The 25,867-nt window shown below is 43.9% G+C and overlaps 1 protein-coding gene across 3 annotated transcripts in view; it reads left to right on the forward strand.

The window, feature by feature from the left end:
- Positions 1 to 25,867, forward strand: part of GTF3C1 (general transcription factor IIIC subunit 1) — a 61,260-nt gene that overhangs the window by 31,621 nt on the left and 3,772 nt on the right. For all 3 annotated transcript variants that reach the window (XM_072120792.1, XM_072120793.1, XM_072120794.1), the window contains 17 exons: positions 1,167 to 1,264; positions 2,261 to 2,357; positions 4,165 to 4,342; positions 4,422 to 4,551; positions 4,925 to 5,057; positions 5,172 to 5,250; positions 6,297 to 6,470; positions 6,689 to 6,846; positions 6,933 to 7,075; positions 7,453 to 7,534; positions 8,896 to 9,008; positions 9,101 to 9,163; positions 10,887 to 10,980; positions 12,118 to 12,290; positions 12,374 to 12,658; positions 12,766 to 13,016; positions 23,227 to 23,501. In XM_072120792.1, the coding sequence (XP_071976893.1) occupies positions 1,167 to 1,264; positions 2,261 to 2,357; positions 4,165 to 4,342; positions 4,422 to 4,551; positions 4,925 to 5,057; positions 5,172 to 5,250; positions 6,297 to 6,470; positions 6,689 to 6,846; positions 6,933 to 7,075; positions 7,453 to 7,534; positions 8,896 to 9,008; positions 9,101 to 9,163; positions 10,887 to 10,980; positions 12,118 to 12,290; positions 12,374 to 12,658; positions 12,766 to 13,016; positions 23,227 to 23,501 (2,526 nt within the window). The remainder of the gene's footprint in view (positions 1 to 1,166; positions 1,265 to 2,260; positions 2,358 to 4,164; positions 4,343 to 4,421; positions 4,552 to 4,924; positions 5,058 to 5,171; positions 5,251 to 6,296; positions 6,471 to 6,688; positions 6,847 to 6,932; positions 7,076 to 7,452; positions 7,535 to 8,895; positions 9,009 to 9,100; positions 9,164 to 10,886; positions 10,981 to 12,117; positions 12,291 to 12,373; positions 12,659 to 12,765; positions 13,017 to 23,226; positions 23,502 to 25,867) is intronic.

Below are 25,867 nucleotides of genomic sequence, written 5' to 3' on the forward strand. Positions count from 1 at the left end.
TATTATGAAAAAGTTATTTGGTTATTATCAGCTTTCTGTCAGACTTTGCACATTCTTTCTAGTACAAACTGCTTAGAATTGCCTGCACCATAATTGTGTCACATGCGACACAATGTTTACATTTTTTTTTCAAATTTCCCCAATTTCATCGCTTTTGGAATTTTTTCAGCTTTCCAGTAACCGGCATGGAATACGAAACGCTGTCACACAGAAAACAAGCCCTAACACTGCTCTAAAAAGCTTTAACTTTTTTATTTTTCAGTTTACAAGGACTGGGAGTAAAAATAGAAACCCAAAAAGTGAAAATGGCCTCTGAAGTCACTTTTTTTTTGCAAACTCATTTGCAGTAAAATATTCAAAAGAATACAGCAATGAAGAGTTAAACAAATCACAGCAGTACAATATTATATCCAAATACATAATGAGCATAAAGCTTTAGCACGCAAATCTGGTGATGGTTCAATAGGCCCCATACCGAATTATTAAATTCCCTCCACTCCATACCCATCATGAAAAAGCGCTTAACTCCCAAAGGACTGAACCGTGTAAGCATTAACAGTATAAAAAGTAATACAGGCGGTCCCCTACTTAAGGACACCCGACTTACAGACAACCCATAGTTACAGACGGAACTCTCTGACCTCTGCTGAAGCTCTCTGGATGCTTTACTATAGTCCCAACCTGCAATGATCAGCTGTAAGGTGTCTGTAATGAAGCTTTATTGATGATACTTGGTCCCATTACAGCAAAAAATGTTTAAACTCCAATTGTCACTGGGGCCAAACGTTTTTTTGTCTGGATCTACAATTATAAAATATACAGTTTCGATTTACATACAAATTCAACTTAAGAACAAACCTCCAGACCCTATCTTGTACGTAACCCGAGGACTGCCTATACCAGAATTACACGATGGTCCCCAAACTTTCTTGGTCAGGACGGCTTCTATTCTTATAAACTAGCTGGTAACAGAGAAGAATTGAATTAACTCATTTCGTCCACATAGATGCGCTAGGAGGTCTTCGGGCCAATGACAGTCACTTTTACGCAAGATATTCTATAAACCTTCTCTCAGATACAGGTCCTAGCGCAGGGACTGCGCTCATACTCTCTTTTATATGGGTTTCTGTTGCTCGGTACATAATGCTGTTTTATATATCTTTCAGGTCGATAACCTAGAGGACTATTTAGATGATCCAATCAAAAAGCACACATTAATCCGATACCTACCCAGATCTATGCGACAACAGCTGCTGTATAAAAGGTATGTGGTAACTTTTGTTCATGTTTGCCTCTCTGTCTGTCTGCTTTTATTTTTCAATGGATGTCCAATTAAAGGGACCAACTCTTTAACTTCAATAGCAAATGTTTGTGTAATCCACTTTACCAACTGGACTTCAATGCTGGCACTTTAATAGTTACTACGGACTGGCCCGCAGACGGGGAGTCTTTGCATCATATTTTGTTATGATGCTAGGACTCCCTGTCTCTAAAAACTGTGCAGTCTGTGAGGACTGCCTTGTTTCACGGGCTGTGCACTTTCGTGTGCAGGAGGCCATATACTGAGGGCTATTAATGCTATTTTGCCTGAACTGGCTTAAGCAGCTTTTAAACATTTACTTTACTGCAGTCTTTTGGACCGTGGACCCTACAGTTTTCTAGTCCTGGACCAAAGTCATTGTACTGGGAGGGGTAATATTTAAGATATGATCTCAAATAATTGTGAATATTTGATCCTGCAACAGAAATATTTTCTTTCAAATTATTTCTGACAGTGGTGAAGAATTAATGAAATAATAAACAGACTACAGGCAGTCCCCTACTTAAGGACACCCGACTTACAAACGACCCATAGTTACAGACAGACCCCTCTGACCTTTGGTGAAGCTATCTGGATGCTTTACTATAGTCCCAGACTACAATAATTAGCTAAAAATTGTCTGTAATGAAGCTTTATGGATAATCCTTAATTACAGCAAAAAATTTTGATTCAAATTCAACTTAAGAACAAACCTACGGACCCTATCTTGTACGTAACCCCGGGACTGCCTGTATTACAAGACTTAGTGGCCAGAGTCAGAAGTATAAGATCAATGTATTTCTGTTTTAAATGTAGATCACAGCACTGAAAATTTTACATAAAGGTCAAATTTATTTATTTATTTTTTTTCATTTAGCATAAAAACTAAAAAACGTTCTTCGTTTTCCACAGGACTTTTCTGAAATACAATGTTTCACCTATGTTTGTATTATTTTTTAGGAGATATGTCTTCTCGGTGTTTCAGGGGCTGCAGAAATTAAACTGCATGGGCCTTCTGCAATTTGGCTCAACAGAAAAATTTCAAGAAAAAGATCAGGTGTGAAATACATTGCAGTGTTTCTGTTTATTTGCCTTACACCTTCCCTTATTTTGGGCAGGATGATAATGGGGTGATAGAGTTGGCCGCAGCCTGTTAGAGGTCCTATTAGATGTAATAATGGTTTGTAAAATGGACCTCTGAAGGCCTCCTTTTTTGGATCATAAGATTCTCAGCAAATCTTATGCTTTGCCATCAACAAAGACCCACAACAATGGGGGTGAAAGGTCTGTAGTACCAGACACAGGCCCACGTTGCGGCTGTACTGTGTCCGACAAGACAGAAATTATGTGCACCAGAAGGGTGTTATTGCTCAGTTAGAATGTGTGTCACAATTGTGAAGTATGAAGAAAGTGCACCAAAAAATGGTCCATTCTGCCAAAGCCGCGCAAGGGGCGCCAGATTCATGAAGACCATGTGACACATTTCATAATTCATGAAATTAATGTCCCCCATATACTCACTTTCTGGCAGTTGCTCTTCTCCCAGCGGCTTCCTGCTCATGCAGGTGAAGATGTGAAGGCCATGGGATCGGGCCAAGATACAGGGCAGTAGATGGGAGTCCCTGCATTATATAGAAATATGTAATACAGTGCTGTCTCGTCCACTGAACAGCTGTGCCATAACTGTATTGACTATTACAGGTACTGCGCGGCTGGACTGTGTGCAGTCCCTGGGATCAGGCCAAGTTACAGCCCAATTCCATAGACTCGATTCTTTCTGTGCTGCCCACAAAGCTGTCCATGACCTCTGACCTCATAGTGTGTGCATGGGCAGAGCGCATGGATGCATGTCTGCTGCGCTGTCATACATAGAGGGAAGAGGAGCACCAGAGGGTGAATAAGGCATTTCATTAGTTAAGGGGAGGCTTCATTGGTTATTAGTGAGGGGAGACTGCATTGGGGCGTTTCATTAGTGAGGGGAGACTGCATTGGGGCGTTTCATTAGTGAGGGGAGACTGCATTGGGGCATTTCATTAGTCAGGGGAGGCTGCATTGGGGCGTTTCATTAGTCAGGGGAGCCTAAATGGGGCGTTTCATTAGTCAGGGGAGCCTGCATGGGGGCATTTCATTAGTGAGGGGAGCCTGCATGGGGGCATTTCATTAGTGAGGGGAGCCTGCATGGGGGCATTTCATTAGTCAGGGGAGCCTGCATGGGGGCATTTCATTAGTGAGGGATCATCTGGGAAGCGCTTCTTTTGCAACTTGGAGGAAAAGCAAGGAAGCCTTTCAGTCCTCCGGGTTTAGCTGATTTCCCTTCCGCTCCAAGCTGTGCCCCCATATTCTCCGCAGCATGAAGGCCAAACCCCTGTCCGATCCTCACATTGGCAAATGGCTTTTTTGACAAGTTACAATAGTCCTCTGAACCAAGCAGACAATTTTCTTCTGTAAACTTTTCCCTTGATCCCATTTACAAAAATTAAAACCTCCTGCACAAAAAAAATCCTCTTCTGGCTCCAATAACTCTTTTTTTCATACTTCGACAAGTTACAATAGTCCTCTGAAACGAGCAGACATTTTTCTTCTGTATATTTTCCCAAGTGATCACGGCCCTTCTACTTCCAGGAGTGATCATCCTAGTCACATAGCAGATTTGCTTCCAGGGTTGTGCTCCTACCTTCACTGTCACCAAGAAAGATGGGCTGTGCAGGGTGGACTTCCTCCCTGTCTCTACATTGTTCTCAATATCCTCCACAGTTTGGTAATCATTTGTGAATAGTCATCCCATGACCCAAAACCATGGGGCTTTAGGGAGGGAAGAATAATTGAGGGAACACTTTATAATATTCTTATTCTTTCTTCCTAAGGTATTTGTGTATGTGAGGAAGAATGCAACCATTCTAGATACGACGACTTGTGACCCTCATTACAATATTGCACGGGCAAGTCATTGTTTTGAGAAGCGCTTGTACACTTTAGGAAGTTTTCAACATGTGGAGAATTTTTGGTTTGATCTGCAGTTTGTATGTCTGAACACTCCATTAGGTAAGCCATGTTCTTGGTGTGCTAGATATCCAGAAATGTGAATGTGCTTGTAACATACTTACGATATACTTTCCTATAGGTGTTGTCCGTTTTCCTCGTGGAAAGAAAACAAGTTCTCAAGATGAAAACATGTTGGGTCAAGATGTGGAGGCAGAGCAAGAAGATAGACCAAATCTGGAGCAGAAATGTAGCATTCTGGAGAGTATCCCGTATGTCTTTATCTTCCTGGTTACAAGTGTACATATAGTTAGGTAACATGTCGGTAGATAAAGATGTGTTATATATCCAAGAGACTCACTGTCTCACCTATTAGTAGCTTATCCTTCCATTTCCCTTGTAGACTCTCTAACATTGGGTCTAGAAAAAGTATCTACTAATCCTTCTAGACTGGGTGGATGAAGAAACATATTAGTCTTTAGCTTCTGTGAGATGCATGCTGTGAGAGAGGGAACAGAGCAGTATGGGGAATATTTGGTTATATAGAGCTTGCCCTGCTCGTGATCCTTCCTACTGTGGTTGGTTGTAAGAATAAATGGTGTGATTATAAACAGAGGAGCAGATGCCTATTATTTTCCATTCCAGGGGCAGCAGGGAAGTGGTAGATGATGGAACTATTCCTGGAGATGGATTAGGAGCTGGAGGACTCGACTCAAGTTTTTTCAGCCATCTAAAACGAAATTGGATTTGGATCAGCTATATTATAGACAATAGGAAGGTTGGTTTGTAATACTCAGAACCCTAATTTACCTTAAAGCATATAATTACTTTTACATTTTATGCACATTTTTGAGAGCATTGCACTCATTGTACTTTATTTCTTACTTTGTAGAATACATCTACAAAAGAAGGACTAACTGTGAGACTTCAAACCTTCCTGAACAAGCATAATCTACCTCTGGGGTCAAGAGGTAACATGAAAAAGTATTCTGTATAAATGTATCCTGATCACATGATGCTGTAGTAACGGTAATCAATGGTAAAGGTGAAGCACATATATTTCTAGTATTTTATGTTGGATTACATTGGCTGCAATGGTAGTTGGCACAACTAAACTTATGAGATATGGAAAATGTGGCTCCATCAATGAAGTGCTTGTCACTGCTTCTTCGTCCCCTAAGGCAGTGGTGGCGAACCTATGGCACTGGTGCCAGAGATGGCACTCGGAGGCCTCTCTGTGGGCACATGAGCTGTCTCCCAGGCTCAGAGTTTGCCAGACATGGCATCTTCCTGCAGTCTCAGGCAGTCCAAGTAGTGCCCTGCTATTTTAAAGTGACCCATTCTGTTCTGCTTGGTCCTGTCTGAAGAATGAAAAGGTGTGGATAGGGTCGGATTGGAGCTCCAAAATTCTGGAAACAATAAGTTTGTTACTGCCTAAATTGTTGTGTGGGCACTTTGGGAAAAGCTAGTGTTTTTTGGGTCTCATTTTGGGCACTTGATCTCTAAAAGGTTCACCATCACTGCCCTAAGGGATGCTGGAAAGTAGGGGCTGCTTATCAGTTCACAGTGGGCAGAGTATTCCCACCATAGACCCTTATCCTGCGGGCTTCCATTCTCATGCGTCCCAATATTTGGACACCCACCAATCAGACACTTGTACCCTGTGAAGAGGGGTGAAATGTCTACAGAAGTGCAATTGTGATTTTCTGTATTATATGTATATTTTGCTGTGTATGTTGGCTCCTATATTATATCTGTTGCTACATTGATACGTTAAACAATATATACAGCGGTCTTTATTTAGTGACTAACTCTTATGTGTGTGCTGTCGTGTTGTGCTAGGAAGTATATAGATTGTGTGCAGAAGTCTCTGTACAGAACTGTAATAATTAAACATAATATTAATATTTTTGTTGACTCATTTGCCTAATAGAGAACATTACACACCATAAAAATAATTCCATTTTATGGCTTCCCATTTAATCCTTAAATCTTATCTGTCTCTATTGGGGTTCAGGTGACAACAAGAAGTACTTTGGCGATATATCCATGGCGGATACTGGAGAGGATATTCAGATGGTAAAGGAAACCACAGCGACACGAAACAAGCGCGTTCAAGGTGGGAGAGGCCAGAAGAGAAAAAGGCAAAAGAAAGAAAGTGAGAAAAAGCCAAAAGCAAAGAAGTTGAGGAGTAAGTTTGGTTATAGGGTAACTCTGGCCAAAACTAACATTTCACTTACATAGTTTATATGATGGAAAAAAGACACATGTCCATCACTTGTTGTTATAAAAATCCACACGTCTGTGTGAACTCTGCCGTATTGTACTGAACATTAGATCCAGCTTCAGATTTTTATCCTGTGTTGTATACAAGCAGCAAAATGTCATGTCTATGGTTTCCATCCTCAGAGGAAACAAATGAAGATAAAAACAAGAGAAACCGATATCACGATGAGGCGGACCAGAGTGCGCTGCAGAGAATGACCCGTCTGCGAGTGGCCTGGACTTCCCAAGAAGATGGGTTACTAATGCTGTGCCGCATAGCCAGCAACATCTTAAACAGAAAGGTAACCCTTCACAGCCAGAGCTGCAGCGACAATCTACTGCACAGGAGAAATGCCCTGTCCTGATAGCATTTTTATCTGTTGCTTAGGTGAAAAGACCCTTTGTTCCCTGGCAAGTTGTGAGAGATATCATGCACGCCAGCATGGAGGAGTCTCTGGACAAAACCTCCCACTCCATCGGCAGAAGAGCTCGATACATCATCAAGAACCCACAGACCTACCTGAACTACAAGTCAGTCCTGGCATCCTTGCTCTCTGCTGGTGATCTTATGTGTGGCTTACCTGGGCATAAGTTAATCCTTTTATAGCCAAGGTCCTATGTAAAAAGTCACAATTATAAACCGTGTCCAAGTCCCTTTTTTTTTTTTTTTTTTGCACATGATTTTCATTGTACGACCCATATAGTTCTGGCTAAGTGCACATATTTAATATATGAAACTCTGCTTACTAGTATAGTACTATATACTCATTTATTATATAGTGTGAAAGCAAGCTCTGCTGTGGTACTTACCTAGAGACATATCACAAGTGATCTCCCTGCATGAAATGAGCTTGACAAATGGATATGGATGGGTAGAAGATATACTTATTTATTCCATTTTGTTCCAGAGTCTGCCTGGCAGAGGTGTACCAGGATAAGGGACTTTGTGATGAATTTATGAACAGGAAAGAGAATTATGATGATCCTAAGGTATGATTTGTGCCGCACAGAACAACATGAGTGGGACAGATTTGTATTGTCAATGGTATGACTGGGGCAGCTTATCGGACTTTGCATTGGTACTTAAATATAGTGCAGGAAAGGTTCTACACAGCAGTGTCCTACATCCCCCAACCAGAAAAAGCCAGCCAATAGTGAGGGAAACATTAATACTACACTTAGAAACACATTTAGATGTCTTGTATTGAATCAACTAATATTAAAAGAGTTATCATGGCATCACATTCATGATGGTTGGGTTCAAGCTCTCTGAGAACGAAGGAGCTAATGAACTGATTTAGCAGTGGGACCCCTTAATGGGAACCTGTCACCAGGGACCTCATTTTCACTACAGACAGGTTACAGAAGCACATTACAGCCGCAATGCATATATGCCTTTCTGCTTTCTCTGAGCGTTTGCATTGCGATATAATTGGGAGTTATAACTTTCTTTATATGTAGAAAAAAGCCTCCAGTGTTTTACCTCATCACCCAGGCATTCTTGTTTTCTGCATAACAAAGTGCACTTTACAGAGATGGTATTTAATATTCCATAATAGTCATGATCTGCTTTCTTGATATGTAGAGTGAAGCCTCCTGTCTTTTACCTCATCGGCCAGACATTCTTGTTCATAAAATGGCTGCAGATGTAAGGTCATGTTATCTCTATCTGTTCATGAGCAATCACCCTGCTAGGACCTTATGATGGTTTTCCTGAATATAAGATCAATGTCCTGCCAGGGTGATTGTTTGTGGACACTTGCAGATGGAGGGTCATGTGATCTCTAAGTGTCCACAAACAATCACTATGCCAGGACATTGAAAAACATCATAAGGTCCTGGCTTGGTGATTGCTCATGAACAGATGGAGATCAAATGATCCTCCATCTGCGGCCATTTTATGAACAAGAATGTCTGGCTGATGAGGTAAAAGACAGGAGGCTTCACTCTACATATCAAGAATGCAGAGCTTGACTATTATGGGATATTAAATACCATCTCTGTGAAGTGCACTTTGTTAAGCAGAAAACAAGCCTGTTTACTTGGAAAGTTCTAGATTTAGATTTTTGAAGGTGAGGAGTGAAAAATGAAAAAGGGCTCCGGCGGGAAGGGGTTTGGTAAAAATCGGGGCAAATGAAGCTAAAAGAAGAGTGGATCCGGCCAGAGGGGGGCACATACCTGCGTGTAAGTGTGCTTGGATTACAATCCTTCCTACATGGTGGTAGATTTCCTTTAAATATAAAGATGAGTCTTTGTGCAAACAGAATTCACAGAATCCAAGTTTTTTTTATTGCTTTATCATTGTGATCATTCCCTGGAAAGTAAAATCCGGTTCTCTTTCCTTGACAAAGGTTTGCGCGGCTGAGTTTAAAGAATTTGTGGAGCGGCTGAAGTTGAAGTTCAGCTCAGCCCTGGGTAACCCAATGTATGAAATTCCAGACACTGTCGATGAGCTGTTTCACAGGTAACCTCTTGTGTGGACGCTATACTTTATATGAGAGTCCTGTAACCTACAGATAACTGGAATATTTCCACTACACCTTCTCTATTTGTCAGGTTCCGTGTTTTGGCTGTTGGCGATGAATACAATCAGGAGAAGAGTTTAGAAGTTCTCAACAGGTATTGTGCTGTAGCTGAGCGGCTGTCACTCGCTGACTGCTTATTCTTTATAGTTTTTAGCTGACAGGGAGTCTACCAGCAGAAGTGAGAGTACTTTTTAAGTCTACCAGGACTGCTGTGAAGATACAGCGCATGGCCAGCAGCTGTCCTGATCGAGCAAGGTATATGTGAACTGCGCATGCGCTAGCTATACACGTTCACACATCCCTGGCAGGTTCAGAGAATCTCATTCTAAGCGGCAGTGGGCGCATCTAGTGATAATAGAGGGCAGTTACGTGGGGGCAGCTATGTCACATTTACACTGTTATGGGAAAAAAGGTCATTTGTTTTAAATAACAATGCATTGAAGAAATGTTTTGCGGGGATAAGGGATTAAATTAACTTTAGTAGCTGAGGTGGGAATACCCCTTTAAGAAGTGTCTGCGTTATTATTGTGTTACATGTGACCCTTTTGTGGTGCAGCTGCGCGACTGATTCGGATCAAGTGCCGTATTTAATATGCACATTTTGTTGCATGCCCCATGTTAAAGGTTGACTGCGACGGATTCATGATTAATTGTGCATGTTCTTAAAGGACACCTGTCATCAGGTCTCTGCCACTTGTCCTGTCACTACTACCTGTTGGAGCAGCTCACAAGGATCCCATCCCAGCCTTTATCTAGTTATTTCATACATTATTCATTGTAAAATCATCTATTCTTTATCATGTAAATGAGGCTGGTCACATGGTCAGAGGCAGTGATGTCACCCCTGTTACCCCTCCCCTCTCCTCCCCCTGCTCATGTCTGTGTGTAATGTATAGTAAAGCATGGCTAGTGTGTGTGCTGTATCTGCTGACATGCTGCATCCTCCTAATACACAGGTGAGAGACACAGACATCAGCTACACATGAATCTGACATGTTCTGCTGTAACATGGCTGCCTGGAGCTGCTGTATCTCTCCTATACACACACATGCACACACAGGCTGCAGGGGGCGTGGCCACCAGCACCAGGAAGCACATCATTATACAGCCTCACATCATTATACAGGCTGTCAGTCAAGCACAGGGGGTGTGGCTGTGCCTCCCACTCATGAATAGAGTGGACAGCTTGAATATGCTAATGCTTCATTGGACATTTCACAGGTCATTTGCATACAGCTTTAGGACCTCATTGCTTAGGTTTACAGGCATGTAGAGGGACAATGAAGGGATAGAGGCAATGCTCTCCAATGGCAGTTTATGAAAATATATTTAGTTTAGGGGGGTTATTTTGCATGACGGGTTCTCTAATGAATCGGTCGCACCCAGCATTATACACAGCACACTTTTAGTGAAGTTTCTATCTTTCTTAGTAAATGTGCCCCATAGAATAGACCCTCAAAATGAAACACACTTCAAATTGCGGCAGGTGTTGCCATTCTATTTCATTCCAACTCTGTGGTCAGCAATCCTTCTAGAAAGAAGGTTTATACCACAGTATTACATGGGCTTTTTATGGATTTCAGCAATTTACATAGATGTGCTGAGTGTTTCTTTTCTATCTGGATGGGCTGGATCCCTACCAGAGCACTTGCCTCTATCCAAGAGGAGTGACGTCGATTTTATAGGTGGTCCTCCATAAGTGACCTATAAAAGTGCGCCATCAGTGGATGGTGAAGGTGAAGCATAGCCTAGTCAGGGCCATGTCCACATTTCAGTAAATCTCTGAATTCTCTCTTTTTTTCCCTTTGTCTGTGCAGTGTGGATGACATCCAAGTGCTGGTGTTACAGAACCTCATCTTGAGTACTCTGGCCCTGTCTGACATGCAGATGAAAACATGCCGGTCTCTTCAGGTAAATCAGCTTCCCTCACCCAAAGGGCATTAGCCCAAAATACACTGTATGAAATACTGAAGGTTCCCCAGGATTTTCAGTGGGTCTCAGCACAAGGATTAAAGCCCATCAAAACTGGACAATAAATTAAACTTTATAAGAGAGAGAAAAGAGTCACAGATACCAGGCATGAGTCACAAAGGCTGATTTGCATATCAGAAAAACATCTGTAATTAAGGTACAATGCCCCACTGGCAGCTAATTTTAGGTGATATGGGGAGGACTTGTAACCCTTTATCAGCAGGCATTCTCAGTCAGCGTGGTCAAAATCTGGTGATAGGTCCTCTTTAATGTCTGTGGGAGAGATTTCTGAAACTGTATAAGGGAAAACTGCCCTTCTCTAGCAATCATTGCACTTTTTTTTTTTTTTAAACCCTCTTTGTGACCAAGTGTCATTGGTGCCTGAATGTCCAATTCAATTTTTGCAGTTCTGCTCTGCACTTATTTAAATGACGATATCTTTGAAACCATTTTACATATTATTAGAATTTATACTTTATTTTTTTAAAGAATTAGCAGACAATTAAAAATGTGAAAATAGTTTTTTTTATCCTTTTCCCCATTAAAATGTTTTAATCAGCAGTAAAATTGTATAAACCCTTATCAAAATATTTTATAAATATGAATAGTGGGAATCCATAACTATTTTATATGTTCAGAGTCAGAGGGTGCATGTACTTTTGCAAAGTGTCTTTTGCAGCTCCGCCTGCTTTCAGGAGGAGGCAAACTTCAAACATTCATACCTCCTGAACCCTGGCACCTAGAAACACATTTCTAGGGGAATCCTCCCTTTAATATATCAGGATTGTGTTTCTATGCGAAACAGAACCAGTGATGCCCACTCGTACAGTTAAACTTTGGAATAGAGTTCTGTATTTAAAAATCTGCTTTTTTACTGTAACTTTAACAGTGGTTCTGTTTCACCTAGAAAAACAATCCAAATGAGCATTCCGAGGGGCTATGGTTCAAGAGATATGACCACTTAAAGTTTGACACTGTCATGAGGTTTATATACGCGCTATCTGTACTGGGCATGTGCAAATAGGAGGTATATAGCCACCCATTTCACTTATTTAGGTTCTTTTTATCTGTTTCTAGACATTCCGAATGTACAGACAATATCGGGATGATGTTCTGGGAAAGGCTTTTCTAGAATTTCAGAGGAAGAGGTTGGTAAATCGCCGTCGTGGAAATCATTTATTAGGACCAAAGAAAAACCGTGCTTTACCTTTTGTGCCCATGTCCTATCAGTTATCTCAGGGTTACTACAGGTGAGATACTCGCTCATATCTTGACAGCCCAGTGCCTTCAGCGCTTAGTTATCGGTTTACTAGAGACTTTTCTGTTCTTATAGGCTCTTTACGTGGCGCTTTCCATCTACAATTTGTACAGAATCCTTTCAGTTCTTGGAACAATTGAGGTCTTGCGGTAGCGCAGATAAAGCAGACTCCTTCTCCTTTGGGGACCAGAACAATGATTCTCCAGGGGACATGCTGGTGTTTTCTATGGACGGGCCAGGTGGCCATTGTGTCACCATCCTCTCCCTCCTGCTTCTGGGGTTCATATCTGTAAATGTGAAAATCCCCGACCAGATAGTAGTGGTGGACAGCACTATGGTTGAGAATGAAGTCATGAAAAGGTAACTGCTATGTTATCGTAGTGTATTTAATAGATCTGCACGGGAATATCTGACTTTTGTGGACATTATGGTCTCCTTTTTACGATCCAATTTATACTTTGCTGCAGCCTTGCAAAAGATGGACTGGATGATGAAGATTTTGATGATGAAGATGATGACCATTTGGGTACCAAACGGAAGATAGAAGTGAAGGCTCGCCAAGCTTCTCATACCAACTATCTGCTGATGAGGGGCTACTGTGCCCCTGGAATAGTCAGTTCAAGGAATCTGAACCCAAATGACAGCGTTGTTGTCAACTCTTGTCAAATTCAGCTGAAGCTAAGGAATACCCGACTTGCTGGAAGGTTTGCTTGTACTGGTAAGTGAATGTCAGTGCACACAAATTATACGTATGTAAACTGATATGTAGCCGGTCTTTATAACCTTGTGTTGTCACTGGAGCCCTTTCTATAGTAAAATATATTCTAAAAAGTCAGGGGTCAGAATCTTACAGAATCTATAATATCTTTTACTCTACAATATAAACTATTATAGTATCATTTTATGTCATATTTGGATTAAAATGAGGAAAACTGATAGTTTCATGAGGTTTATTTTCAGTTAACTCGGCCTATAACCTCTGGTGATTTATTACACTAAACAGTAAATCAGAGTGTTGAGCTATCCATTCATTTAAAGGAAATCTACCATCCAAATCAATTATGGTAACTCAGGAACACTCACGCATGGATCCAGGATATGTGACTGAAGTAATCTTCTTATTAGTTATCCATGGCCTCTTTTTCCTTCTAACTTTTACAATGCTGCTGATGAGCTTGAAGGGCTCTTGGACATAGAACCTGAGTCTCGCCAGATTCACAGTTCATTAAACTGACGGGAGCATTTCCCACCTCCCGTTGTCTGCTGAAACTTCCTCTGCAGTAGTGAAATGACATTAGGCAGAGGGTGGGGGAGCTCTGGTAATGCCCCCAGAAACCACCTACCTAATTAGCATATTTTTAAATTAGATTTTAGAAGGAAGGAGGCCATGGATAACAGATATAAGATTGCCACAGTCCCGGTCCCTGGATCTATGAGTAAGTGTCCCTGGTTTATCACACCTAAAGTGGAAAATTACTGAAGTGGAAAACAGTTCTGTAAAAATAGGTTCTTGTAAATAATAAGGAAAAAGAATTACATTTATAGAATTCTTAGTGGCGTAACTTTAGCGGTTCTAAAAGGAACATCAGATACAGGTTGAAATATCCTTTCTAGTCATATGCCAATTAGCTGAAGTGTTACTTTTTGCCTGAGATGAATCACTGTTAAAGGCTTAGGTAGGAGCCCACCATGCATATTTTTAAATATTAAAGCTAGGAATCACTTTAAAGGAAATCTACCATTTGGTTTGATGCATTATGAACCAAACATACCTTGAAAATGCTGTAGCTACAATAATGCAGGGACATATCATCTTGTTTAATCTCTGAGCTGAGTGGTTTTGCTGAAAAACGATTATAAAATTATGCTAATTAGGTTCTCTCGCTCCTTTGCCTGGCTCGGCGCTTTTCTTCTTACATTAGTTAAGCACTGCTCAGAGAATGATGTAATCACTGTGTTGTACCCAACAGGCAGAAGTAATCAATCACTGCAAAATCTCCCACCTGCTGTGTATGAGTGGTCCAGCTCGGGTTCATTAGTCCTGTCTGGGACTGTTCATAAAGCTCTGTGTAATGTGTTTATCAATGACAGGCTGAAGCAATCCAGCTTTCCCAAGGTCCTGAATGTTATAATGGGTTTTTTTCCGCAAAACCACTCAGCACAGGGATTAAACAAGATATGTTTCTGCATTAGTGTAGCTACAGCATTTCAAGGTATGTTTGGTTCATAATTAGAGATGAGCGAGCACTAAAATGCTCGGGTACTCGTTATTCGAGACGAACTTTTCCCGATGCTCGAGTGCTCGTTTCGAGTAACGAGCCCCATTGAAGTCAATGGGAGACTCGAGCATTTTTCAAGGGGACCAAGGCTCTGCACAGGGAAGCTTGGCCAAACACCTGGGAACCTCAGAAAAGGATGGAAACACCACGGAAATGGACAGGAAACAGCAGGGACAGCATGCATGGATGCCTCTGAGGCTGCTTAATCGCACCATTATGCCAAAATTATGGGCAACAGCATGGCCATGACAGAGTGACTGAATGAGGCTAGATAGCATCTAAAACATCCAATAATTGACCCTGACACTATAGGGGACGGCATGCAGCGGCAGCGGCAGCAGCGGCAGGCTAGAGAGTGGCATGGCAACATACCCTAAATGGACTCCGGCTTCAAACCAATGGGTGGCAGAGAGGAACCAAAGGAGGTGAGCAAGAAGCGCTCAAATAATATCGGTACATGATAAAAGTTTGCCAGTATATTTTGTGGATTACACAGCAGGGTGGCGACAAAGTTAACATGGAAGCCATGAAAACAACCCAAAATTCTGCCTGACACAGCTCGTTTGATAAGGGGACCATGTATGGAGGCAGTGAACTAGTAGTAGATTAAAGGTGCTGCAGTTAAAACTATGTTAGTTGGATCTTGGCATGGAGCTGGCGCTCCGCTGCCAGGCGAGCTTTTGCCAATCCAAGCCCCTGTCTCTAGGCTACTCCCCAAACAGCACTTCTAAGAACCTTTTGTATAAGATCAAGTGTAGTAGCGTTCTTATAAGTTTGGGATATGGCGGGTGAGGGGAATGTAAACATCTGCGCAAGAAGCGCTGAAATAATATCCGTAAATGAAAAAAGTTTTCCAGTATATTTTGTGGCTTACACAGCACGGTGGCGACAAAGTTAACAAGTTTGATGCGGAATGCCCTGTAATAGCTCTTGGGCGGTGTGCCTTTTATCACCTAGGCTCAGCAGTTTGAGCACCGCCTGCTGTCGCTTAGCGACGGCACTGCTGCTGTGCCTAGAGCTACCGACTGATGGCGCCATGCCCACGGATGGTAATTCGGAGGAGGAGGTGGAGGAGGGGTGGGAGGAGGAGGAGGCATAGTAGGCCTGAAACACCTGGACCGAGGTAGGCCCCGCAATCCTCTGCGTCGGCAGTATATGACCAGCCCCAGGGTCAGACTCGGTCCCAGCCTGCACCAAGTTAAGTGTAGTAGCGTTCTTATAAGTTTGGAATATGGCGGGTGAGGGGAATGTAAACAGATGCGCAAGAAGCGCTGAAATAATATCCGTAAATGGTAAAAGTTTGCCAGTATATTTTGAGGATTACACAGCAGGGTGGCGACAAAGTTAACAAGTTTGTTGTGGAAGCCATGAAAACAACCCAAAATTCTGCCTGACACAGCACGTTTGATAAGGCGGCCATGTATGGAGGCAGTGAACTAGTAGTAGATTAAAGGTGCTGCAGTTAAAACTATGTTAGTTGGTTCTTGGCATGGAGCTGGCGCTCCGCTGCCAGGCGAGCTTTCGCCAATCCAAGCCCCTGTCTCTCGGCTACTCCCCAAACAGCACTTCTAAGAACCTTTTGTATAAGATCAAGTGTAGTAGCGTTCTTATAAGTTTAGGATATGGCGGGTGAGGGGAATGTAAACAGATGCGCAAGAAGCGCTGAAATAATATCCGTAAATGGTAAAAGTTTGCCAGTGTATTTTGTGGATAACACAGCAGGGTGGCGACAAAGTTAACAACTTTGATGTGGAATCCATGAAAACAACCCAAATTTCTGCCTGACACACCTCGTTTGATAAAGGGACGATGTATGGAGGCAGCTATATGGACGACTTTTGGAGGTAGCAATGGAGACAACGTGTGGAGGCTGCTATGGAGACCATTCAATTTGGATAGTGCCTGTATGTGGCAGTCCAAAAAAGTTTTCAAACCAGAGGAGCAGGTAGGTGGCCCTCCAGAAAAATGGAATAGATTGAGTGCCTGTATGTGGCAGTCCAAAAAATTGTTTAAAACAGAGGACCGGGTCGGTGGCCCTCCATAAAAATTAAATGCATAAAGTACTATAGCTAGAGCCAGTGGGCCCTGTAAAAAAATAGCCAGTTTCCTCTGCTTTACTGTACAAAGAGGAGGAGAAGGAGGAAAATGAGGAGGAGGAGGAGTGGATAAATTATTCAGGTTGAGCTTCCTTCACCTGGTGGAGATTAGAAATTAGGAGAAATCCAGGCTTTATTCATCTTGATAAGCGTCAGCCTGTCAGCGCTGTCAGTCGACAGGCGTGTACGCTTATCGGTGATGATGCCACCAGCTGCACTGAAAACCCGCTCGGACAAGACGCTAGCGGCAGGGCAGGCAAGAACCTCCAAGGCGTACAGCGCCAGTTCGTGCCACATGTCCAGCTTTGAAACCCAGTAGTTGTAGGGAGCTGTGTGATCATTTAGGACGATGGTATGGTCAGCTACGTACTCCCTCACCATCTTTCTGTAAAGATCAGCCCTACTCTGCCGAGACTGGGGACAGGTGACAGTGTCTTGCTGGGGTGACATAAAGCTGGCAAAAGCCTTGTAAAGCGTACCCTTGCCAGTGCTGGACAAGCTGCCTGCTCGCCTACTCTCCCTCGCTACTTGTCCCGCAGAACTACGCACTCTGCCGCTAGCGCTGTCAGAAGGGAAATACTGTTTCAGCTTGTGCACCAGGGCCTGCTGGTATTCATGCATTCTCACACTCCTTTCTTCTCCAGGGATGAGAGTGGAAAGATTTTGCTTGTACCGTGGGTCCAGGAGAGTGAACACCCAGTAATCGGTGCTGGAATAAATTCTTTGAACGCGAGGGTCACGGGATAGGCAGCCTAGCATGAAATCTGCCATATGCGCCAGAGTACCAACGCGTAAGAATTCACTCCCCTCACTGGCCTGAATGTCCATTTCCTCCTCCTCCAACTCCTCTTCTTCTGCCCATACACGCTCAACAGTGAAGGACTCAACAATGGTCCCCTCTTGTGTCTCGCCAACATTCTCCTCCTCTTCCTCCTCCACCTCCTCCGATATGCGCTGAGAAACAGACCTAAGGGTGCTTTGGCTATCAACAAGGGAATCTTCTTCCCCCGTCTCTTGTGACGAGCGCAAAGCTTCCGACTTCATGCTGACCAGAGAGTTTTTCAACAGGCCAAGCAGCGGGATGGTGAGGCTGATGATGGCGGCATCGCCACTGACCATCTGTGTTGACTCCTCAAAGTTACTCAGCACCTGACAGATATCAGACATCCACGTCCACTCCTCATTGTAGACTTGAGGAAGCTGACTGACCTGACTACCAGTTCTGGTGGAAGTTGACATCTGGCAGTCTACAATCGCTCGGCGCTGCTGGTAAACTCTGGATAACATGGTCAGTGTTGAATTCCACCTCGTGGGCACGTCGCACAACAGTCGGTGAGCGGGCAGTTGGAGGCGGCGCTGCGCTGCCCTGAGAGTGGCAGCATCTGTGCTGGACTTCCTGAAATGCGCACAGATGCGGCGCACCTTCGTGAGCAAATCAGACAGATTGGGGTATGTCTTGAGGAAACGCTGAACTATCAGATTTAACACATGGGCCAGGCATGGCACATGTGTCAGTCTGCCGAGTTGCAGAGCCGCCACCAGGTTACGGCCGTTGTCACACACAACCATGCCTGGCTTCAGGTTCAGCGGTGCCAGCCACAGATCAGTCTGCGCCGTGATGCCCTGTAATAGTTCTTGGGCGGTGTGCCTTTTATCGCCTAGGCTCAGCAGTTTGAGCACCGCCTGCTGTCGCTTAGCGACGGCACTGCTGCTGTGCCTAGAGCTACCGACTGATGGCGCCATGCCCACGGATGGTCGTTCGGAGGAGGAGGTGGAGGAGGGGTGGGAGGAGGAGGAGGCATAGTAGGCCTGAAACACCTGGACCGAGGTAGGCCCCGCAATCCTCGGCGTCGGCAGTATATGACCAGCCGCAGGGTCAGACTCGGTCCCAGCCTCCACCAAGTTAACCCAATGTGCCGTCAGCGATATATAGTGGCCCTGCCCGGCAGCACTCGTCCACGTGTCCGTGGTCAGGTGGACCTTGTCAGAAACGGCGTTGGTCAGGGCACGGATTATGTTGTCTGACACGTGCTGGTGCAGGGCTGGGACGGCACATCGGGAAAAGTAGTGGCGGCTGGGGACCGAATACCGAGGGGCGGCCGCCGCCATGAGGCTGCGAAAGGCCTCGGTCTCTACTAGCCCATAGGGCAGCATCTCCAGGCTTAGCAATCTGGAGATGTGCACATTAAGGGCTTGGGCGTGCGGGTGGGTTGCACTATATTTGCGTTTCCGCTCCAGCGTCTGGGGTATGGAGAGCTGAACGCTGGTGGATGCTGTGGAGGATCGTGGAGGCGACGATGGGGTTTTTGTGGCAGGGTCCTGGGCAGGGGGCTGACTATCAGCTGACGCAGGGGAAGGAGCAGTGGTGTGCACGGCCGGAGGTGAACGCGCTTGTTGCCACTGAGTGGGGTGTTTAGCATTCATATGCCTGCGCATACTGGTGGTAGTTAAGCTAGTAGTGGTGGAACCCCTGCTGATCCTGGTTTGGCAAATGTGGCACACCACAGTCCGTCGGTCATCCGGTGTTTCCTTAAAGAACCTCCAGACTTCTGAAAATCTAGCCCTCGCCGCAGGAGCCCTCGCCACGGGAGCTTCACTAGTTGACACATTTGGCGCTGATGCACCAGCTCTGGCCCTGCCTCTCCGTCTGGCCCCACCACTGCCTCTTCCAACCTGTTCTGGTCGAGGACTCTCCTCCGTCTCAGAAGCACTGTGTTCACCCGGCCTCTCAACCCAGCTTGGGTCTGTCACCTCATCATCCTCCGATCCCTCAGTCTGCTCCCCCCTCGGACTTCCTGCCCTGACAACAACTTCCCCACTGTCTGACAACCGTGTCTCCTCATCGTCGGACACCTCTTTACACACTTCTTCCACTACGTCAAGAAGGTCATCATCACCCACAGACTGCGACTGGTGGAAAACCTGGGCATCGGAAAATTGCTCATCAGCAACCGGACAAGTGGTTTGTGACTGTGGGAAGGGTCCAGAAAACAGTTCCTCAGAGTATGCCGGTTCAAATGGCAAATTTTGCTGGGAGGGGGCAGACTGGGGGGGGAGGAGGCTGAGGTGCAGGAGCTGGAGGAGTGCCGATTTCGGTGACATGGGTGGACTGCGTGGAAGACTGACTGGTGGACAAATTGCTCGAAGCATTGTCGGCAATCCACGACATCACCTGTTCGCACTGTTCTGGCCTCAACAGTGCTCTACCACGAGTCCCAGTAACTTCAGACATGAACCTAGGGAGTGTAGCTCTGCGGCGTTCCCCTGCTCCCTCATCAGCAGGTGGTGTCTCACCCCGCCCAGGACCACGGCCTCTGACCCCTGCAGTAGTTGGACGCCCACGTCCCCGCCCTCGTCCTCTACCCCTAGCCCTCGGGTTAAACATTTTGAAAAGGAGAGTTATAACTTTAATTTTTTTTTTACCTTTTTTTTGTGTTTTTTAGTTTTTAAAACCAAACGATGCTATCCTATTGCTATTGCTATGGCTATTTTCTAGCCAAGTATGAAAGCACACTGCTATGCCAGATGAGATGACGCTGAGTTATGAAAAAAATAAACGTAAAATAAAAAAGGAAATGGCAGACTGTGCCTAATTGAAATCCAACCCCGGGCCCTAATAAATTTTCCCACTTCGGTCTTTGCGATGGATATGTGCGTCACTAAGCGCAAAACACAGTGGTCGCAAGTCTCACTCCAAATTGCTCACAATTTGCTAGTAGATGCACTGTAACAACTACAGCCACCAGCAGATCAACCAGAAATCAAATATATATAACGCTACTGTAGGCGTAAGTAAGCCGTTTGGATTCTCCTATGGCTATTTTCTAGCCAAGTATTAAAGCACACTACTATGCCAGATGAGATGACGCTGAGTTATGAAAAAAATAAACGTAAAATAAAAAAGGAAATGGCAGACTGTGCCTAATTGAAATCCAACCCCGGGCCCTAATAAATTTTCCCACTTCGGTCTTTGCGATGGATATGTGCGTCACTAAGCGCAAAACACAGTGGTCGCCAGTCTCACTCCAAATTGCTCACAATTTGCTAGTAGATGCACTGCAACAACTACAGCCACCAGCAGATAAACCAGAAATCAAATATATATAACGCTACTGTAGGCGTAAGTAAGCCGTTTGGATTCTCCTATGGCTATTTTCTAGCCAAGTATTAAAGCACACTACTATGCCAGATGAGATGACGCTGAGTTATGAAAAAAATAAACGTAAAATAAAAAAGGAAATGGCAGACTGTGCCTAATTGAAATCCAACCCCGGGCCCTAATAAATTTTCCCACTTTGGTCTTTGCGATGGATATGTGCGTCACTAAGCGCAAAACACAGCGGTCGCAAGTCTCACTCCAAATTGCTCACAATTTGCTAGTAGATGCACTGCAACAACTACAGCCACCAGCAGATAAACCAGAAATCAAATATATATAACGCTACTGTAGGCGTAAGTAAGCCGTTTGGATTCTCCTATGGCTATTTTCTAGCCAAGTATTAAAGCACACTACTATGCCAGATGAGATGACGCTGAGTTATGAAAAAAATAAACGTAAAATAAAAAGAAACTGGCAGACTGTGCCTAATTGAAATCAAACCCCTAATAAAGTTTCCCACTTTGGTGTTTGAGGTGGATATGTGTGTCACTAAGAGCTAAACACAACGGTAGCAAGTCCCCCTGCTAATTCCTCACAATATGGTACTAGCTGCACTGCCAGCAAGCCCAGCCACAAGCAAATAAAAAAAAAAGGATAACGTTATTGTAGCCCTAAGAAGGGCTGTTGTAGAATCACTCCTGCCTAACAGTAAGCTAATAGAACACCCTAACGCTTTCCCTGACCAGCAGCAGCTCTCTCCCTAGCGGCATCCAGACACAGAATGATCCGAGCAGCGCGGGCTGCGGCTAGTCTATCCCAGGGTCACCTGATCTGGCCAGCCAACCACTGCTATCTACGTGTAAGGGTACCACGTCATGCTGGGTGGAGTGCAGAGTCTCCTGGCTTGTGATTGGCTCTGTTTCTGGCCGCCAAAAAGCAAAACGGCGGGAGCTGCCATTTTCTCGAGCGGGCGAAATACTCGTCCGAGCAACGAGCAGTTACGAGTACGCTAATGCTCGATCGAGCATCAAGCTCGGACGAGTATGTTCGCTCATCTCTATTCATAATGCATCAAATCAAATGGTAGATTTCCTTTAACCCCTTCACGCTCTGTGACGGATATATCCGCCATGGAGCTGTGAAGGTTGTATGAAGAAGGCTCAAGGGCTGAGCCTTCTTCATACAGAGATGGGCTTTGCTGCATATCGCAGCAAAGACCCATCGCTATCACCCACGGTCGGTGCTTACCTTTTCTTTGCCGCCGGCAAAGTCACCGGTGGCACTTTAAATTTGGCCTGTGGCTCATTGTAATGAATAGTGAGCAGAAATGCCATATACTGCAATACAGTAGTAGTATATGGCAGGAGCGATCAGACCATCTAGGGTTAATGTACCCTAGAGGGTCTAAGAAATAGTGGGAAAAAAAGAAAAAAAAAAGTTTAAAAAATGTAAAAAAAATAATAAAATATTAAAAGTTCAAATCGCCCCCCTTTCCCTAGAACTGATATAAAATATAATAAATAGTAAAAATCACAGACACATTAAGTATCGCCACGTCCCAAAATGCCCGATGTATCAAAATATAAAAACGGTTATTGACGGCGGTGACCTTCGGAACGGCAAATGGCGCCCAAATGTCCAAAACGTGACTTTTACACCTTTTTAGATGACATAAAAAATTTTATAAAAAATGATCAAAATGTCGCACAGTCCTTAAAACGGTAGCAATGAGAACGTCGGCTCATTTCGCAAAAAATTACACCTCACACAGCTCCGTGCGCCAAAGTATGAAAAAGTTATTCGCGTCAGAAGATGGCAAAATTTTTTTTTTCTTTTTTGTACACATTCGTTTTAATTTTTGAAAATTGTATTAAAACGCAATAAAACCTTTATTAATTTTGGTATCACCGCGATCGTACCGAACCAAAGAATAAAGTAGGCGTGTTATTTGGAGCGAAGAGTGAAAGTCGTAAAAACTGAGCCCACAAGAACATGATGCACACGTGTTTTTTTCAATTTTTCCACATTTGGAATTTTTTTGCGGCTTCCCACTACATGGCATGGAAAAATAAATAACATCATGGGAAAGTAAAATTTGTTATGCACAAAATAAGCCCTCACACAGCTCTATACACGGAAAAATTAAAAAGTTATGGATTTTTGAAGATGGGGAGCGAGAAATTAGCGAAAATACCCTGCGTCCTTAAGGGGTTAAGGAGACCTGACGTTCTCTACAATGCACCTATTATAGTATGGCAGTGGCTAACACACTCTCCCCACACGTATTCCCTCAGCCAAAAGTGAGTGTGGCTGTATCCTGAGCAAGTGTCTGTCGTGCAGCTCGTGAAGATATAGGAGCATCTTTAGAAGTCCACTAAAGCAAATGTTGGGAAACAGAAGTGATATTGGAATCCGATCTAAATAGTTTTTTGATGAACTGCTTTCTCTTCCTAGGTTCCTTCAGTGATTTTATGACGGCCCTGCCCTCCCTTCCTCCTCTCTTCACTGACATTGTAAACACCAAAGATCAGAACTTCAGCACATTCATTGACCAGTGTATAAAGAGCCACGAATACACCCCAAAAGACGTGGACTGTGTACGGGAAATCTTTACTGCTATTGAAGCTGCGTCATACTTTGGAATTAAAGTGTTTGATCTGGGGGAAAAGTTTCTAAAATATGAAGATGTAGAAAATGAAAGAACCAAATCTTTACAGCTGTACATACAGGTAAGTCATAAGCTTATTCTTTGGGGTCAGACTTCTATTCTTCTGTTTCCTTTAGGCTGCTGTAACGTCCCGTTCTGGATCATTAGAGAAAATAAGTATTAATGAGTCCTTTATACTTTCTTTACTCCCCCTTTAAACATTAATTGAAAACACTTTATTGAAACACTTATTATGGGTTTTACAGTTTTTAGGCACTTTTCAGACTGGTTTAAAAAGGGGCGTGGCTTAGCAACAAAAAGTTCATGCGCCAAAAAAAATGTGCAGGGAACTAGACTTACTAACATATGATACCAAATATAACTTAACAGTCTCAAAGTATTCCAAATTAATCATCCAGAATCGGACACAATGATCATATAGACACTGCAGAAGGTGTGTAGTCATGCTCTGCACTGGTCTCATGTCCGAAATTAATAAATCTCACTCACTGTACTGTGCCCATGTATGCAGGGTAAGAGTTGTTATACTGCGCTGTGCCCATGTACGTAGGGTAAGAGTTGTTATACTGTGCTGTGCCATGTACGCAGGGTATGAGTTGTTATACTGTGCTGTGCCATGTACGCAGGGTATGAGTTGCTATACTGTGCTGTGCCCATGTATGCAGGGTAAGAGTTGTTATACTGTGCTGTGCCCATGTATGCAGGGTAAGAGTTGTTATACTGTGCTGTGCCCATGTATGCAGGGTAAGAGTTGTTATACTGTGGTGTGCCCATGTATGCAGGGTAAGAGTTGTTATACTGTGCTGTGCACTGTACGTAGGGTAAGAGTTGTTATACTGTGCTGTGCCCATGTATGCAGGGTAACAGTTGTTATACTGTGGTGTGCCCATGTATGCAGGGTAAGAGTTGTTATACTGTGCTGTGCCCATGTATGCAGGGTAAGAGTTGTTATACTGTGCTGTGCCCATGTATGCAGGGTAAGAGTTGCTATACTGTGCTGTGCCCATGTATGCAGGGTAAGAGTTGTTATACTGTGCTGTGCCCATGTATGCAGGGTAAGAGTTGTTATACTGTGCTGTGCCCATGTGTGCAGGGTAAGAGTTGTTATACTGTGCTGTGCCCATGTATGCAGGGTAAGAGTTGTTATACTGTGCTGTGCCCATATATGCAGGGTAAGAGTTGTTATACTGTGCTGTGCCCATGTATGCAGGGTAAGAGTTGTTATACTGTGCTGTGCCCATGTATGCAGGGTAAGAGTTGTTATACTGTGCTGTGCCCATGTATGCAGGGTAAGAGTTGTTATACTGTGCTGTGCCCATGTACGCAGGGTATGAGTTGTTATACTGTGCTGTGCCATGTACGCAGGGTATGAGTTGCTATACTGTGCTGTGCCCATGTATGCAGGGTAAGAGTTGTTATACTGTGCTGTGCCCATGTATGCAGGGTAAGAGTTGTTATACTGTGCTGTGCCCATGTATGCAGGGTAAGAGTTGTTATACTGTGGTGTGCCCATGTATGCAGGGTAAGAGTTGTTATACTGTGCTGTGCACTGTACGTAGGGTAAGAGTTGTTATACTGTGCTGTGCACTGTACGTAGGGTAAGAGTTGTTATACTGTGCTGTGCCCATGTATGCAGGGTAACAGTTGTTATACTGTGGTGTGCCCATGTATGCAGGGTAAGAGTTGTTATACTGTGCTGTGCCCATGTATGCAGGGTAAGAGTTGTTATACTGTGCTGTGCCCATGTATGCAGGGTAAGAGTTGCTATACTGTGCTGTGCCCATGTATGCAGGGTAAGAGTTGTTATACTGTGCTGTGCCCATGTATGCAGGGTAAGAGTTGTTATACTGTGCTGTGCCCATGTGTGCAGGGTAAGAGTTGTTATACTGTGCTGTGCCCATGTATGCAGGGTAAGAGTTGTTATACTGTGCTGTGCCCATATATGCAGGGTAAGAGTTGTTATACTGTGCTGTGCCCATGTATGCAGGGTAAGAGTTGTTATACTGTGCTGTGCCCATGTATGCAGGGTAAGAGTTGTTATACTGTGCTGTGCCCATGTATGCAGGGTAAGAGTTGTTATACTGTGCTGTGCCCATGTATGCAGGGTAAGAGTTGTTATACTGTGCTGTATCCATGAATAATAGTAGATATACAGTGCTCTGCTATGTATAAAGGATAGGAGTAGATGCTGTATACTCTGTTGTGTGTATATAAGATAGGAGCTGTTATTCTGTGCCCATATACGTAGGTTGAGAGTAGATAAGTCATGAGAAGTCATGGTGTGCCCATCTATGTAGGATAAATGCCGTGCCCAAATATAACAAATATGGGTAAGAGCTCACTGCATAATTTTCTAAAAGTCAGCATCTCCATGTGTTTGACAGCCATTCCATCCCAGTGTCAGCTGACTTCCAATAAAAGTACACC

This window comes from Engystomops pustulosus, chromosome 8 (assembly GCF_040894005.1).
Source record: "Engystomops pustulosus chromosome 8, aEngPut4.maternal, whole genome shotgun sequence".
NCBI classification, from domain to species: Eukaryota; Metazoa; Chordata; class Amphibia; order Anura; family Leptodactylidae; genus Engystomops; species Engystomops pustulosus.